The sequence below is a fragment of the Schistocerca gregaria genome, chromosome 3 (genome assembly GCF_023897955.1).
Source record: "Schistocerca gregaria isolate iqSchGreg1 chromosome 3, iqSchGreg1.2, whole genome shotgun sequence".
In the NCBI taxonomy this organism is placed as follows: domain Eukaryota; kingdom Metazoa; phylum Arthropoda; class Insecta; order Orthoptera; family Acrididae; genus Schistocerca; species Schistocerca gregaria.
In genome coordinates this window covers 755,395,091-755,412,296 of record NC_064922.1, presented here as the reverse complement: position 1 = coordinate 755,412,296, position 17,206 = coordinate 755,395,091, and the positions used below count along the sequence as shown (strand labels likewise).

The following is a 17,206-nucleotide window of genomic DNA, read 5'->3' as shown; positions in this document are numbered from 1 at the left end:
AGTCCATTTAAACGTAAATCGTGGTGTGAGTGAAAACTATATCCAGTTCCATTTACATTTATCATAGTAATGTTCCTGAACTGTGTACATATATTTCCCAGTTGTTCGTTTGCTCTAGTTATTTCCTGGTTATGACAGAATCATCATGACAGGTCACAGCGGTGTGGAATTTTGAAAACTAGAACATTGGTATATGTCAGCAGATTCAAACATTTCTTCAGTACCTTGGGGCCATGGACGTTTCATTCTTCTAAACATCATTCAAGCCTCCGATGAACATAACAAAATCACTGGAACACAGCTCAACTATTTCTGAAAGTTTTGTAAGTTTATTTAATTCCATAAATGACATACCAAGCTTAATGAAAGCTGCTGCACGTGTATTAGATGGTTCGATCAAATGGAAAGATATGTCACAACCCTGGGTGTCACCAAGAATGATTACCTTCCTTAGTATGACTGGTCTTGGATAGACTGAGATTGGGGATCTAAAGTACCGTATTTACTCGAATCTAAGCCGCACTTTTTTTCCAGTTTTTGTAATCCAAAAAACCGCCTGCGGCTTAGAATCGAGTGCAAAGTAAGCGGAAGTCGTGAAAAATGTTGGTAGGTGCCACCACAACTAACTTCTGCCGTCCAAAATATGTATCGCTCAACAGGCATGCTTTGTAGGGACAAAGATAAATACTGGCGCCAAAACCTCTGCATCAATAAATGAATTTAAAAAAAGAAACGTGGAAAGATGAGCTTTTTTTCTCCGCCCCGAGTTTCGACCACTACATTTTCATTTTCATACATTATCCAACGAAGTAAATAAAAATTCCGAATTGTTCATCTTCAAATGTAGCAGCATTTCAATGTACTACGAAAATCTGACTGGCAAGACTGTTAGCGATTTTGTCAATATGGCCAACTCAATGTTCTGAATTTTTCCTACCTGTGAGAAGAGATGGTTGCTAATAGGAACTATTATGTATTGTGAATCACATGCAGTATTCTCTTCACCATAACAATAATACGAATATAAACATTTTGCCATGTATTGTTTTGTGTTTGCTGCTCTCTCATTTAAATCCTGTCTGCCTAATAAACTACGAAACTAGAGTGAGACAACAGCAAACGCGGAAGAATATACATATCTAAAACAAAGATTCCAAGACTTACCAAGCGGGAAAGCACCGGTAGACAGGCACAATAAATAAAACACACAAACACACACACAGAATTTTGAGCTTTCGCAACCGGCGGTTGCTTCATCAGGAAAGAGGGAAGGAAAAGGAAAGATGAAAGGATGTGGGTTTTAAGGGAGAGGGTAAGAAGTCATTCCAATCCCCGGAGCGGAAAGACTTACACTTACACACACACACACACACACACACACACACACACACACACACACACACACACACACAAGCAGATGTATTTAAAGGCCCTTACATATGTCTGCCTGCGTCTGCACATGCATTTTTTTGGGGGGAGTGTGGGGAGTCGTTCCACTCCTGAGAGTGGGGGGACTTGCCTTGGGGGGTGGGTGGTGGGGGGGGGAGGGAGGATAGGTGTATACTCGTGCGCGCGCGCTTGCGCGCGCGCACACACACACACACACACACACACACACACGTCCATCCATGCATGTGCAGACGCAGGCAGACGTATTTAAAGGCCTTTAAATATGTATGTGTGTGTGTGTGTGTGTGTGTGTGTGTGTGTGTGTGTGTGTGTGCGCGCGCGCGAGTATATACCTATCCTTTTTTCCCCCTAAGGTATGTCTTTCCGCTCCCGGGATTGGAATGACTCCTTACCCTCTCCCTTAAAACCCACATCCTTTCATCTTTCCTTTTCCTTCCCTCTTTCCTGACGAAGCAACCGCCGGTTGCAAAAGCTCGAAATTCTGCGTGTGTGTTTGTGTGTTTTATTTATTGTGCCTGTCTACCGGCGCTTTCCCGCTTGGTAAGTCTTGGAATCTTTGTTTTTAATATATTTTTCCCATGTGGAAGTTTCTTTCTATTTTATTTACATCATTAATTTGAACCCAACAATTAAGAATATACATATCGTGTAATGTTAATATTCGTATTATTCTTAAGCCTAATAGTGGTACAGTCAGAAATGAAGCATGGCAATTGACTAGATTTTAAAATCTAAAATGACTAATTTCTATGCAGAATGTAATGTAGTAAAGAGGCGTCTGCAAAGATTTTCAAAGGGAGAAAAATGTTTGCTAAATTCTCGTTCAGAATATCTTCTATCGTCTATTATTTGGTTCTTGTTGAGCATTATCGAAAAAAGCGGCACTGTAAGTAACAACAAATACTGTTAGCAGTCTCTTGCCACTGTTTTGCTAATAAGATGATTCCTCTCTTTTGTTTTTTAATTGTAAGCGGCTGTAGCGTGCACAAAAGCAAGCCATGCCGCTAACGGCGACGGGTCGTAAACACTCATTATCAGAATGCGATAAACAATGCATGACACAGTACAGTAATGCATTTTCAGCTTAGAGTGACGTAAACACCTATAACAAAGAGAACGGCACTTATCATATCAAAGAAAAATAAGCAATCAATTCAAACCAGATGAAGCTCGTGAAAAAGGTAGGGTACCCGTATACATACGGACGGAGTGCCTGACGCATAGCAATGGCTACCTGGTAAAGCTTAACTGCTAAGATTACAACTCAAACCAAACTACTGTAGCTGTAACGTCATTCGTTCTACCTAAATTCTGTCTCATATTACAATGGACCAACTTTGTTTCAATTTGGAGGTCCAGCTTAAAACTTTTCTCTCCCCTTGAATTTCGAGTCTCAAATTTTAGGTGCGGCTTAGATTCGAGTAAATACGGTAGTGCCCTGTTCTCTTTGCACGCATTCATTATCAAGCTGTGTGGCAACATTATAGAGTGTGGCATCACTCAATACTTCAGCATAGCTTAAAGTCGGCAAGTTCGCAATTGGTTTTCTATCTGTCTGTTTTTCAGAATGAATTGAGCTATCACAAGGAAATTTTAGCGTGTTAAGTTCTCTTTTAATGTCACAGCTGTTGTTCACTACATCTGCATTGCTTTCACTCTTTTATTGGTTTTCTGCTTTCTTGCAGTTTTCTTTACTTATCTTAAAGGAGTTACTGTCCTCACTATTTCCTAAAATTTTGAGAGCACTCTGTTCACTTGTCGAGTTCTCATAGTTCATTACGTTGCTACGTAACGGTTGTCATCCACGAAATTTACATTGTTTTCACATTTCTTTAGGCTTTCCACTTTCTGAAGACTGCTTTTGTACACAACTTTTGTCCACTTATCCACAGACATTGCATTTTCTTGATTGCATTTCATTGTATTTTACTTCAACATCAGCTCACAAATTTCGAAAGTAAGTTTACTTGTATCCACTTTTAGTGCACTGACCGTAATTTGCAAACCGGGAATACGTTCATTTAGGTCTGATATTTCACCTCTATGTTTTACATGTTGTTGTTGTTGCGGTCTTCAGTTCAGAGAATGGTTTGATGCAGCTCTCCGTGCTACTCTATCCTGTGCAAGCTTCTTCATCTCCCAGTACCTACTGCAACTTACATCCTTCTGAATCTGCTTAGTGTATTCATCTCTTGGTCTCCCTTTACGATTTTTACCCTCCACACTGCCATCCAATACTAAATTGGTGATCCCCTGATGCCTCAGAATGTGTCCTACCAACAGATCCCTTCTTCTAGTCAAGTTGTGCCACAAACTTCTCTTCTCCACAATCCTATTCAATACTTCCTCATTCGTTATGTGATCTACCCATCTAATCCTCAGCATTCTTCTTCAGCACCACATTTCGAAAGATTCTATCCTCTTCTTGTCCAAACTATTTATCGTACATGTTTCACTTCCATACATGGCTACACTCCATACAAATGCTTTCAGAAATGACTTCCTGGCACATAAATCTATACTCGATGTTAACAAATTTCTCTTCTTCAGAAATGCTTTCCTTGCCATAGCCAGTCTACATTTTATATCCTCTTTACTTCGACCATCATCAGTTATTTTGCTCCCCAAATAGCAAAACTCCTTTACTACTTTAAGTGTCTCATTTCCTAATCTAATTCCCTCAGCATCACTTAATTCGACTACATTCCATTATCCTCGTTTTGCTTTTGTTGATGTTCATCTTATATCCTCCTTTCAAGACACTATCCATTCCGTTCAACTGCTCTTCCAAGTCCTTTCCTGTCTCTGACAGTATTACAATGTCATAGGCGAACCTCAAAGTTTTTATTTCTTCTCCATGGATTTAAATACCTACTCCGAATTTTTCTTTTGTTTCCTTCACTGCTTGCTCAATATACAGATTGAATAACATCGGGGATAGGCTGCTACAACCCTGTCTTACTCCCTTCCCAACCGCTGCTTCCCTTTCATGCCCCTCGAATCTTATAACTGCCATCTGGTTTCTGTAGAAATTGTAAATAGCTTTTCGCTCCCTGTATTTTACCCCTGCCACCTTTAGAATTTGAAAGAGAGTATTACAGTAAACATTGTCAAAAGCTTTCTCAAAGTCTATAAATGCCAGAAATGTAGGTTTGCCTTTCCTTAATCTAGCTTCTAAGATAAGTCGTAGGGTCAGTATTGCCTCGCGTGTTCCAACATTTCTGTGGAATACAAACTGATCTTCGCTGAGGTTGGCTTCTACCAGTTTTTCCATTCGTCTGTAAAGAATTCGCATTAGTATTTTGCAGCTGTGACTTATTAAACTGATAGTTCAGTAATTTTCGCGTCTGTCAACACCTGCTTTCTTTGGGATTGGAATTATTATATTCTTCTTGAAGTCTGAGGGTATATCGCCTGTTTCATACATCTTGCTCACCAGATGGTAGAGTTTTGTCAGGACTGGCTCTCCCAAGGCTGTCAGTAGTTCTAATGGAATGTTGTCTACTCCCGGGGCTTTGTTTTGACTCGGGTCTTTCAGTGTTCTGTCAAACTCTTCACGCAGTATCGTATCTCCCATTTCATCTTCATCTACATCCTCTTCAATTTCCAAAATATTATCCTCAAGTACATCGCGCTTGTACAGACCCTCTATATACTCCTTCCACCTTTCTGCCTTCCCTTCTTTGCTTAGAACTGGGTTTCCATCTGAGCTCTTGATATTCATACACGTGGTTCTCTTCTCTCCAAAGGTCTCTTTAATTTTCCTGTAGGCAGTATCTATGTTACCTCTAGTGAGATAAGCCTCTACATCCTTACATTTATCCTCTAGCCATCCCAGCCATTTTGCACTTCCTGTCGATCTTATTTTTGAGACGTTTGTATTCCTTTTTGCCTGCTTCATTTACTGCATTTTTATATTTGCTCCTTTCATCAATTAAATTCAATATTTCTTCTGTTACACAAGGATTTCTACTAGCCCTCGTATTTTTACCTATTTGATCCTCTGCTGCCTTCACTACTTCATCCCTCAGAGCTACTCATTCTTCTTCAACTGTATTTCTTTCCCCCATTCCTGTCAATTGCTCCCTTATGGTCTCCCTGAAACACTCTACAACCTCTGGTTATTTCAGTTTATCCAGGTCCCATCTCCTTAAATTCCCACCTTTTTGTAGTTTCTTCAGTTTTAATCTACAGTTCATAACCAATAGATTGTGGTCAGAGTCCACATCTGCCCCTGGAAATGTCTTACAATTTAAAACCTGGTTCCTAAATCTCTGTCTTAGCATTATATAAACTATATTCTTCCATGTATACAATCTTCTTTCATGATTCTTGAACCAAGTGTTAGCTATGATTAAGTTGAGCTCTGTGCAAAATTCTACCAGGCGGCTTCCTCTTTCATTCCTTACCCCCATTCCATATTCACCTACTACGTTTCCTTATCTTCCTCTTCCTTCCTACTATTGAATTCCAGTCACCCATGATTATTAAATTTTCATCTCCCTTCACTATCTGAATAATTTCTTTTATCTCATCATACATTTAATCTCTTCGTCATCTGCGGAGCTAGTTGACATATAAACTTGTACTACTGTGTTAGGCGTAGGCTATGTATCTATCTTGGCCACAATAATGAGTTCACTAAGCTGTTTGTAGTAGCTTACCCGCATACATATTTTCCTATTCATTATTAAACCTACTCCTGCATTACCGCTATTTGATTTTGTGTTTATAACCCTGTAGTCACCTGACCAGAAGTCTTGTTCCTCCTGCAACCGAACTTCACTAATTCCCACTACATCTAACTTTCACCTATCCATTTCCCTTTTTAAATTTTCTAACCTACCTGCCCGATTAAGGGATCTGACATTCCACGCTCCGATCCGTAGAACGCCAGTTTTCTTTCTCTTGATGACGGCATCCTCTTGAGTAGTCCCCTCACGGAGATCCGAATGGGGGACATTTTACCTCCGGAATATTTTACCCAAGAGGACACCATCATCATTTAACCATAAAGTAAAGGTACATGCCCTCGGGAAAAATTACGGCTGTAGTTTCCCCTTGCTTTCAGCCATTCGCAGTACCAGCACAGCAAGGCCGTTTTGGTTAGTGTTACAAGGCCAGATCAGTCTATCATCCAGGCTGTTGCCCCTGCAGCTACTGAAAAGGCTGCTGCCCCTCTTCAGGAACCACACGTTTGTCTGCCTCTCAACAGATACCCCTCCGTTGTGGTTGCACCCATGGTACGGCTATCTGTACCGCTGAGGCACGCAATCCTCCCCACCAACGGCAAGGTCCATGGTTCATGGGGCGGTATGTTTTACATATACTTTCTTTTTACCAGCAAAATTTACTCTCTTTTGAGGAGCTACACTATATCATTTCATACTAGCCACCATCTGTCACTTTCTTCAATGATGTCCTTCTTATGTTACTACAGAGGTGATTAAATTAAAGCTGTTATGATGCTCAGAGTTAATACAGTACTAACTGAAATTAACAGCTTTAACTTTTGTGCTGACTGACAAGCTTTCACTGCCTTAAAAGAATTAAATTTGAAATTATTTGTTTTTGTATTCAAGAAATTCTTTGGCACGCAATGAATTTTTGTTTCTTTATTATCATTTTATCTCCTATGATGTCTAGAAAGAAATGATTAATGATAGAACATAACCCCAAGCCACAAATACAGAGCAGGGCAAAGAAAACAACAAATTAAATGTCAATATTACTCACACTGTCACAGAAGAAGTTGAGTAGCACAGTCACCATGATGTAGTGGTTATGATACTAGACTGTTTCATGGAGGGTCGTGAGTTCTATATTCGGTTCGAGTACATTCTAGAAGTATCCATAAACGTCAAGAATCATTGTACTGGAATGTTCTGTAAATGTATATATATACCGTGTGTGTTCTGGGCAGAGGCATTTTGCTCTGCGCTCTTGTATGTGTACGTACTGAATAAACCTTCGTTAAGTGATGCTAGTGTTCATCATTTATCTAATTACACTTTCTTCTACGTGACAATATTGCAGCCATTACCACATAAATATACCAATAGAATTCTTAAAATATGCAACAGAAAACTAACTTACTTGAATATTGCCATTCCAACAGTGAGACACCTTTGCAGATAGCACAAGTTTGTTTTTATTTGCAACAATTCTGAGAATTTTAACAGTTAGTACGTGGTTCTGTTGAATACCCAATTCAGTGACACTCTTCCCAACATCACTGAGGTCCTGCAAAGAAGTTAAATGAAAGTTAACAATGAATACAAACAGTTGTAAGGATGGAACAAAAATACCCTCAATGTCTGTAACTACATTCAATTTTACATTTTTATTAATAATGTCAGAAGTGTGTACAAAATCTATTCAGGTGCATATTAATTTGACATACTTATTGTGACAGTTTCACTTAACATAAAATAAAAGTGTCTGCACACTATCTTTATTCACTGCTGAAAAAAATATTTGATAACTACACAACAGTGTTCTCCAAAACAAACAATTTTCCAAAATTAATATTATTTAATATTTTAAAAATTTATAAAAAAGCATGATGTAATTCTGTCAGAGATAGCAAAGGACCTGGAAACAGCTGAACGGAATGAACAGGGTTTTGAAAGGAAGATATAAGATAAACATCAACAAAAGCAAAATGAGGATAATGGAATGTAGTTGAATTAAATCGGTGGATACTGAGGGAATTAGATTAGGAAATGAGACATTTATAGTAGTAAAGGAGTTTTGCTATTTGGGGAGCAAAATAACTGATGATGGTCGAAGTAAAGAGGATATCAAATGTAGACTGGCAATGGCAAGGAAATCGTTTCTGAAGAAGAGAAATTTGTTAACATTGAGTATAGATTTAAGTGTCAGGAAGTCTTTTCTGAAAGTAATTGTATGGAGTGTAGCCATGTATGGAAGTGTAACATGGACAATAAATAGTTTAGACAAGAAGGGAATAGAAGCTTTCGAAATGTGGTGCTACAGAAGAATGCTGAAGATTAAATGGATAGATCACATAACTAATGAGCAGGTTTTGAATAGAATTGGGGAGAAGAGAAATTTGTGGCACAACTTGATTAGAAGAAGGGATCACTTGGTAGGACATATTCTGAGGCATCAAGGGATCACCAATTTAGTATTGGACGGAAGTGTGGAGGGTAAAAGTCGTAAAGGGAGACCAAGAGATGAATACAGTTAACAGATTCAGGAGGATTTAGGTTGCAGTAGGTACTGGGAGATGAAGAAGCTTGCACAGGATAGAGCAGCATGGAGAGCTCCATCAAACAAGTCTTTGGGCTGAAGATCACAACAACAAAAACAATAAAAAAGCAACAAATGGAAGTTTTTTTCTGTATACATAGGTAAACTTGTTATCAAGTCACAGAGATTGGGTTATCTTCTTCTATAATACAATGAGAAGTTGAGCTTTGCGACTGTTCTAGCACTTCAAATGCAAGTGTGAGCACTGAGACATAGAATAGGCATGAGAGTGAGTAGCTTTTCACATTAAACTTTCATTACTAGGCTCTTTTTCCTGTTCCTATTGTGTCTTGCTTTGTTTTGCCCACTTTAGATTGGAGTCTCACTTTACTGAAGATAACTCTGAAAATTGAGTAATTTACTCATTTAGAAAAAAGATGTATTTCATTACTGTGAAGTACAAAAGGTAACTTTGAGTTTATTTTAATGAATATAAAAAAATACAGTTTTATTATCCCATCAATGATAAGGTCATTACAGATGAAGCACAAGCACATATTGGACAACAATGAAACAGGAAATTGTTTTCAAAGAAACCATCTTGTAATTTATATTAAGTTAGTTCGAAAAAGCATGGAATGGATTGTTAAACAAGCATCTGGATCCCTCATTTCCTATGTGAGAGTGCAGTGCCATAAATACTATGCTACTTCTCTAAGTGGATTAACTTAAAAAGCAATACTTCTTTCATAACTGACTTTTGACAATTAAAATCAGACTGTGTAAAAGAAAGATCTGAAGGAACCAAAATGTCTGGTAGAAGATGCAGATGCAACCTATGACTGACAGTTATGTCGTCTCAAGATCAGTATCATGTTTTGATTGTAAATGCAAACTACAAAGTAACTGCTGTAATTTTTACTTACTGCTTCAGAAAGTGAAACACAAACTGCAAGACTGAACATCTAGTAAGAAGCTTCTTTATGCAGCAATCTGAAGAACATTATGTTACAGAAAGAATATTACTTACTATAATCCCTCGGGTGGGACTGAAAATAATAATTTTACCAATCCAACTCTACATGAGGGGTGTACCCAGCACAGGTGGGGTGGAGGGTGTGTGTGTGGGGGGGGGCATCAGATGTAAGGATGGACAACTACCCTTCCCAAGGCAGAAATTATGATTGTATCCCTGCCAGCCACACAGGAATATGTATCAATTCTGTATTCATTCGTAAAATGCCAGAATATGTAATGGATATTGGCTAGTAACAACAGTACTGATGTCAATGTTTTGCTGAAAACCACATTAAAATAAATTAGAGTTAAATATGAAATTGCTCTTATTATCAGTACCAAGTGACACCGTGACCACAATAATGTCACAGAACATGTTACGCTCACATTACGAATCTTGAAATAAAGCCATCAACAATACTCAATACAAGAACCTCTCTCTTGCCAACACCCCCACTCGATTTCTTGAGTTTGTTTTTGAGATCACTGGCAGAGCTCTTCTATCCAATATAAATTTGTCCATAGTTTCACATACAAATCTATGAATTGTTTATCAGAACAAACTTCAACCTCATTATTTGCAATGTGTTCACATGTATAATGGTAGAAAATGTGTATGTGTTTGGTACGTTTGAAATGTTCTATGTTTTTAATCAAGTGAACAGCAGTTTGATCATCCACATAGATCACAGTCGGTTTTTCTAATTGAAAACAAAATTCATTAAGAAAACCTTGCAACCATACAACTTCTGTATCAGCATCTGCCACTGCAATGTATTCGCTCTCCACTGTTGATCCAGTTACACATTTCTGCCAACATGAACACTATGTCACAGGCACAGCTGTTAACAAGCTCACTGAAGAGTGCTAAACTCAAAAGCAAAACCAGTGTCGAAGTATCATCAACCAGTAGAGTTGGCTCTGTACCTTATGACCAGATCCTTGGTCCTCTACAGATTCCTCATAATCTTTTTGACAGAGTGCCAATGATCAAGACCTGGATTAGGTAGAAATCTGCTCAACATTCTCACAACAAACATGATGTCTGACCACAAGACAGTTGCTGCAAACATTAAGGTACTGACTGCTTATCGATAGGGCTTGTTTTTCATCTCCTTTACCTCATGTTGGTTTTGCTGGAGATTGTCCACTATGCAACTTGGTTCCAGCTTCAAAAGGAGTGGAGTTTGGTTTGGAATCTGTGTTCAACTTCCAAAATAGATGACTGATGTATCTTTGCTGACCTGTGTAAATTTCTTTTGCAGAATGGTTGTGTTCAATTTTGAATCCACAGAAGTATTTTCCATTTCCCAAAGTAGTTTCGAATGTTGATCCTATTGTTGTCAAAATGTTTTCTAATATTTTTGGAGACTTACAGATAAGCTTGTCATCATCGACATAAAGAATCAGGTAGATGTCAGTATCATTTATTAAAGCATGGAAAACACGTTTGTCTGGATTTAGATGCTCAAGGCCACATATTTTATGAAATTTTACGAATTTTTAATTATGATAGCATGGTGACTGAGTCAGTATAGACTCTTCCTCAATTTGCAAATGATATTTGGGTCTTCTAAAACAAACCTTTTGGATTGTTACATGTAAACTATCCCCCATAGAGGAACACAGTCTTAAGATATCTCGTAAAGCCGATATGGTTAATAAAACTCTCAGGCATATCGGAGCACACTAGAGAACTGTCTTCATAATTAGTGCCTTCTCATAGCAAATAGCTCTGTACACATAATCTAGCATACAAGTGGTAAATTTTTCAATCAGAATTTTGCTTCACATGATAGGCCCACTTACACCAAACGACACTGGATTGTTTGGTAATGATAGCAAGTCATAAGTTGCATTTTTCTTCAAAGGTGTCATTTCCTCTTCCATTGCTTGTTCCCACTTTGATGAATCTTGCAATGCCACTTCCTCTTAAAAAAGTTGATATTAACAGATAACGGCAAAAAACTCTGTATCTTGGTACTGAAAACGAGCAGGTGTTCACAGATCAGATTGATCCAGATTCAACCTTCCCTTTTCCTTAACTTGTTCACTACAATCATTCTCTTTAGATTCCTCTTGAACAACTTCTACAGCACTGTGTCTTGACATAAAGTTCAGCATATTTCTGTTCCCTGTTTAAGCCATGGATTTCTGCCTCTTTGAAAGAAACATTGCAGGAAATTGTAATTTTCTTCAACTCAAGATTGTAGATGTGATAATTGGTACTATACCCATCACAGCCCACCACGATCAGTTTCTTCAATTTACTATCTCATTTTGATCTTAACTGATTAGCAATATGTACAGATGCCGCTGATCGAAACTCTCTCATGTGTTTTAAAAGATGTTTTCCAAACCAGTTTTCATACAGTGTAACATTATTGTTTGCTTCACATGGCCATCGATTTAAGATATATGCAGCCCAATTCAATGGCTCTGCCTACAACTTGTTAAACAAGTCTGTACTTAATAAAATGGTGTGTGCACAATCAACTATGGACCTGTTTTCTTCATCAATCGGCGCATCTTGCTGTGGTGTATAGGGACTTGTTTTCTCATGTATTATTCCATTTTAATAACCTTCAGATAGCTTATTTACACATTCCATTCCATTTTCAATCCTCATAACTTTGATTTTGTTTCCAGTTTGTCTTTCCACCAGACCTTGACATTGCAAAAGCACAGGGAAAGTATCCTGTTCCCCTTTAAGAAAATACACAAATCTGCTTGATGTGCAATCATTCTTGAAATCTATGTACAAATGTGCACCTCCAAGAGATGAGTTTCTCAATCATCCACCCAAATCTGCATGACTAAATTCATCAGAACTTTTGATCATGATTCTAAATCTGAATTAAATAATTTTCTCCTCATCTTGCCAGACTGGCATAATTCAAAATCCAGATCTTCATCTTCCTTCATTTTTCCACTAGGAATTAAGTTCATGTCAGCCATGTTCTTCAGACTTCTGAACTGATGTGTCCAAGTTTCTCATGCCAGATCATTGTGGAATTCAATGCAGCAGCATGCCTGTAGTACATTTGGACATTTAAACAATGTTTGATAACACTGATTAAACACTTGATAACACTGATTATCCATCTTAATTCCTGCTGTAACTAAACCTGAGTTGCAAACTTCCACTCTGTTCTCATTAAAAATAATTTCATTCTTCTTTTTATTACTGCTCCAACTGAAATAATTTTGTCTTTAGCTTTGGGATATATTGCGTGTTTTCCAAAGTGTGAGGTTACCATTTTCCCTCAACTAATGACACTAGTTCAATGGACCCAATGCCTTCCACTTAACAATCGAGTAGTCTCCAATCTGAACATAGGAGTTAACAGACTAAATTGGTTTAAAAGTGCTGAACCAGTCTTTGCATAGAAATTCTTGCGACTCACACTACATTGGAAGGAGGCAAATTGAATCACTTACAAATTACTTAAGGAAGCACAAGCCATTGTTTAACAGTTCTTGAAATATAAATTTATTGCTTAAAAGTAAAGCTGCACAAGTAATATTGCATCAGACAATGTTCAAGAATACCAGTGATGTTCATATCCACAACATCATTAAAAATTTTAGTTCCCATAAAAATATTAAAGAGTTTGTTTTTATTTCTTATTTTTACTTATATATAATCATTCTTGGAATCGTGTCAGCCAATGCTACTTGGTCTTGAGACACGTAAGTACACAGCTTATAGAACTGTGATTCAGCAGTTTTACAATTAATACCCCTTCCCTCAATTAATGAGAGTATTTGAAATAACAACACATTACAGGAAAAAGTTCCCAACTACTGTGAGGAACTACTGAACAGAATAGAAGGAATGTGCTACAAAAAAAGCTTTCAAGTTGAATTTTATGATTTGGGTTTTTTGGAAGCCTATTGAAAATGAATCCTGCTGAATAGTTCACACTTTATGGCACAATGCTTAAGGAAGTTTCATCCTGTGCAAATCATTTTCACTTCTAAGTCATTTTTACATCTAGCGTTCAAACAATAAAACCCCCGATAGAGTCTGCACACAGAGATGGCATAGTTACAATTCCAAGGCAACTGAAAAATGGCCTGAACACAGTTTGTGTAGAGAGAATGCCTATCTACATCTGCACCTACAGATACATCTATACTCTGCAAAATATGTGAGGTGCATGGCAGAGGGTACGTCCCATTGTACCACTTCCATTCACGTAGCTACACAAAAATAGTGATTGTTTGAATGCCTAATCTTATCCTCAAGACCCCCTATGTGAGCAATAAGTAGGGGATTGTAGTACATTCCTAGAGTCATCATTTAAAGCTGGTTCTTGAAACTTTGTTAATAGGCTTTCTTGGGATAGTTTACCTCTGTCTTCCAAGAGTCTGCCAGTTCGGTTCTTTCAGTATCTCTGTGACACTCTCCCATGGATTTAACAAATATGTGACCATTCACACCACCCTTCTTTGTATATGTTCAATATCCCCTGTTAGCCCTATATGGCATGAGTCCCACACACTTGAGCACTATTTTAGGATGGGTCACACCATGATTTGTAAAGAATCTCCTTCGTGCATTGATGGTCCTTCCACAGTATTCTACCAATAAATTGATGTCTATCAACTGCTTTACCCATGACTGAGCCTATGTGACCATTCAATTTCATACCCCTATAAAGTGTTACACCCAGGTATTTGTACCAGTTGGCTGATTTCAGCAGTGACTCACTTACATTATAGTCATAGGATACTATGTGTATTTTTATTTTATTTGTGTGTGTGTGTGTGTGTGTGTGTGTGTGTGTGTGTGTGTGTGTGTGTGTGTGTGTGTGGGCGCGCGCGCGCACAATTTTACAGTTCTAAACATTGAATGCAAGTTGCCAATCTTTGCACTACTTTGAAATCTTATTAAGATCTTAAAGAATATTTATACAGCTTCTTTCAGATAGTACTTATTTAAAGATTACTGCACCCTCTACAAAAGTCCTGATTTTACTATTAGTATTGTCTGCAAAGTCATTAAAATACAACATGAACAGCAAGGGCCCCAACACACTTCCCAGGGGCACAACTGAAGTTACTTCTACATCTGATGATGAATTCCATCCAAGATAACATACTATGTCCTCCCTACGAAAAACTCCTCAATCCAGTCACAAATTTCACTTGATACCCTATATGATTGTGCTTTCGAAAATAAGTGTAGGTGTGAAACAAAGTCAAATGCTTTTTAGAAATCAAGAAATACTGCATCCACCTGACTGCCTTGATCCAAAGTTTTCAGTATGTCATATTAAAATAGTGCAAGTTGAGTTTTACATGATAGATGTTTTTGGAATCCTTACTGGTTGGCATTGAGGAGGTCATTCTGTTCGAAATACCTCATTATGTTTGAGCCCAGAATATGTTCTAAGATTGTACAACAAATTGATGACAAGGATATTGGATGGTAGTTTGGTGGATCACTTCTACTACCCTTCTTGTAGACGGGTGTGGCCTGTTCTTTCCTCCAATTATTGGACATGGCTTTTTGTTTGAGAGATCTATGATAAACTATAATTAAAATAGGGACTAACTGAGCTGCAAATTCAGTACAGAATCTGACAGGGATTCCATCAGGGTCTGGAGCTTTGTTCAGTTTTAACGATTTCAGCTGTTTCTCATCACCACTGACACTAATACTTATTTCATACGTCTTTTCAGTGATACAAGAATTATATTGGGGGAATTCTCCTGAGTTTTCCTTTGTAAAGGAACAAAGGAAAATGGAGTTAAGCATTTCAGCTTTTGCTTTGCTACTCTCAATTTCCGTTCCTCTCTCATTCACTAAGAACTGGACACTAACTTTGATGCCTTTATATATGACCAGAATTTCTTTGGGTTCCACGAAAGATCATCTGATAATATTCCACTATTTATTTATTGAAGTCTTCACGCAATGCCTCTTCACAGCCAAACATGTTTCATTCAGTATTTCTCAATCTTTAGCTCCACATTTTGTTTTACACCTATTATGCAGTAATCTCTGTTTCTTTGCAGTGAAAGTATACCATGGAAGTTCCCTCCCATTACTGGCTGTTTTACTGGACATATATTTATCCAATGTGTGATCAACTATTCCCTTAAAACGGAGCCACAGTTCCTCTACATGCTCCTGATCTGTGCTGAAGGTTTTAAGTTCCTCACTGAGATATAACACTACAAATTTTTTATCTAGTTTATTGAACATATATATCTTTCTGCTTGTTTTGGTTGTCCTTTGTACTTCGGTATTCATTGTTGCCACAGCCACATTGTGGTCACTGATACCAATTTCTATTTGGACATCCTCAAAGAGATTACGTCTATTTGTTGCCATTAGAAGCAATATATTTCTATCATGACTGCACTTCCTAAATATCTGTTCTAGGCAGTTATCAGAGAAGGCACTTGGTAATGTTTCACAGGATCCCTTATCATGCCCAGTAGTAACAAAACAGTAAAATTTCCAATTAATTGTTGGGTGTGGAACTTGGATACAAGTGAACTGAGGTTTTTTCTAAAGTTTTCAATTACATCAGAAGATGAGTCTGGTGGGCAATAGAAGGGCCCAATTATCATTTTATGTCCACCCCTGATACTGAGTCTTGCCCAGACGATCTCACATGCAGCTTCAGTTTCTATCTTGGTTGATTTAAGTTTCTTGTCTACTGTGACAAACACACCACCTCCATTTCCCATTTACCTATCCTTTCGATATGCACTTAAATTTTCACAAATATCTCACTGCTATCAATTTCAGGCTTCAACCAGCTTTCTGTACCTAGTATCACGTGAACTTCACTGATTTTCATGAGTGCTTCAAACTTTGTTGTGAATGTTTCAGCAGTTTACCATTGTGATCTTATTACTCTCATCTGGATCAGGCACTGATACTTCTGGGTTTCCTACAATTATTGTTATCTGGATTGGATCAACATTCGCCTAATCTAAAAAAAAAAACTTGTGTGCTCTACTCACAGTCAGCTATCTGAGTAGCAGCCTGTCATGTGTAGTGCACATCTAACCCATTTAGGGACACCTTACAGTTCTCAACCCTATGGTGCAAGCCCAGGAACTCACAGCCTACCTTGCCCCAGGCCCTTCAAAGTCTCGGGTTCAGTCCTTCCACTTAACTCAGAACAAAGGGGTCACAATTAGTTCTAGGAACAATGCTGCAAACTATGAGCTCTGTTGAAAATCTGTGTGCATGGCGTGTTGTCTCAACATTCTGTGCCAGTCGCTGGAATGACCCAAGTTTGACCTCAGAGCCCAGATGACAGGCATCATTTGTTCCAACATGTGCCACAATCTGCAGTTGGTTGCACACAGTTCCCTCAATAACTGCAGGAACAGCCTCTTCAACATTAGCTTGTTTAGCTTACCTTTTCACATTAAGGTGTATAATGCACATTAGTTTTGATACTAAGGCTCATGTAGCAGCTCCTATTTCTGGTAAAATGATTCTTGCGGGTATTTTGTTGAATGAGGCCCCAGGCATACACAGTGAGTGCAGCTGGTGTCCTTTCTTGTCCCTTGCTGCCATTTCCCTAAGGGG

At 38.1% G+C, this 17,206-nt stretch overlaps 1 protein-coding gene across 2 annotated transcripts in view; it reads right to left on the bottom strand.

The window, feature by feature from the left end:
* Positions 1–17,206, bottom strand: part of LOC126354287 (protein RRP5 homolog) — a 172,636-nt gene that overhangs the window by 63,786 nt on the left and 91,644 nt on the right. For both annotated transcript variants that reach the window (XM_050003831.1, XM_050003832.1), the window contains one exon: positions 7,507–7,653. In XM_050003831.1, coding sequence (XP_049859788.1) covers positions 7,507–7,653 — 147 coding nt within the window. The remainder of the gene's footprint in view (positions 1–7,506; positions 7,654–17,206) is intronic.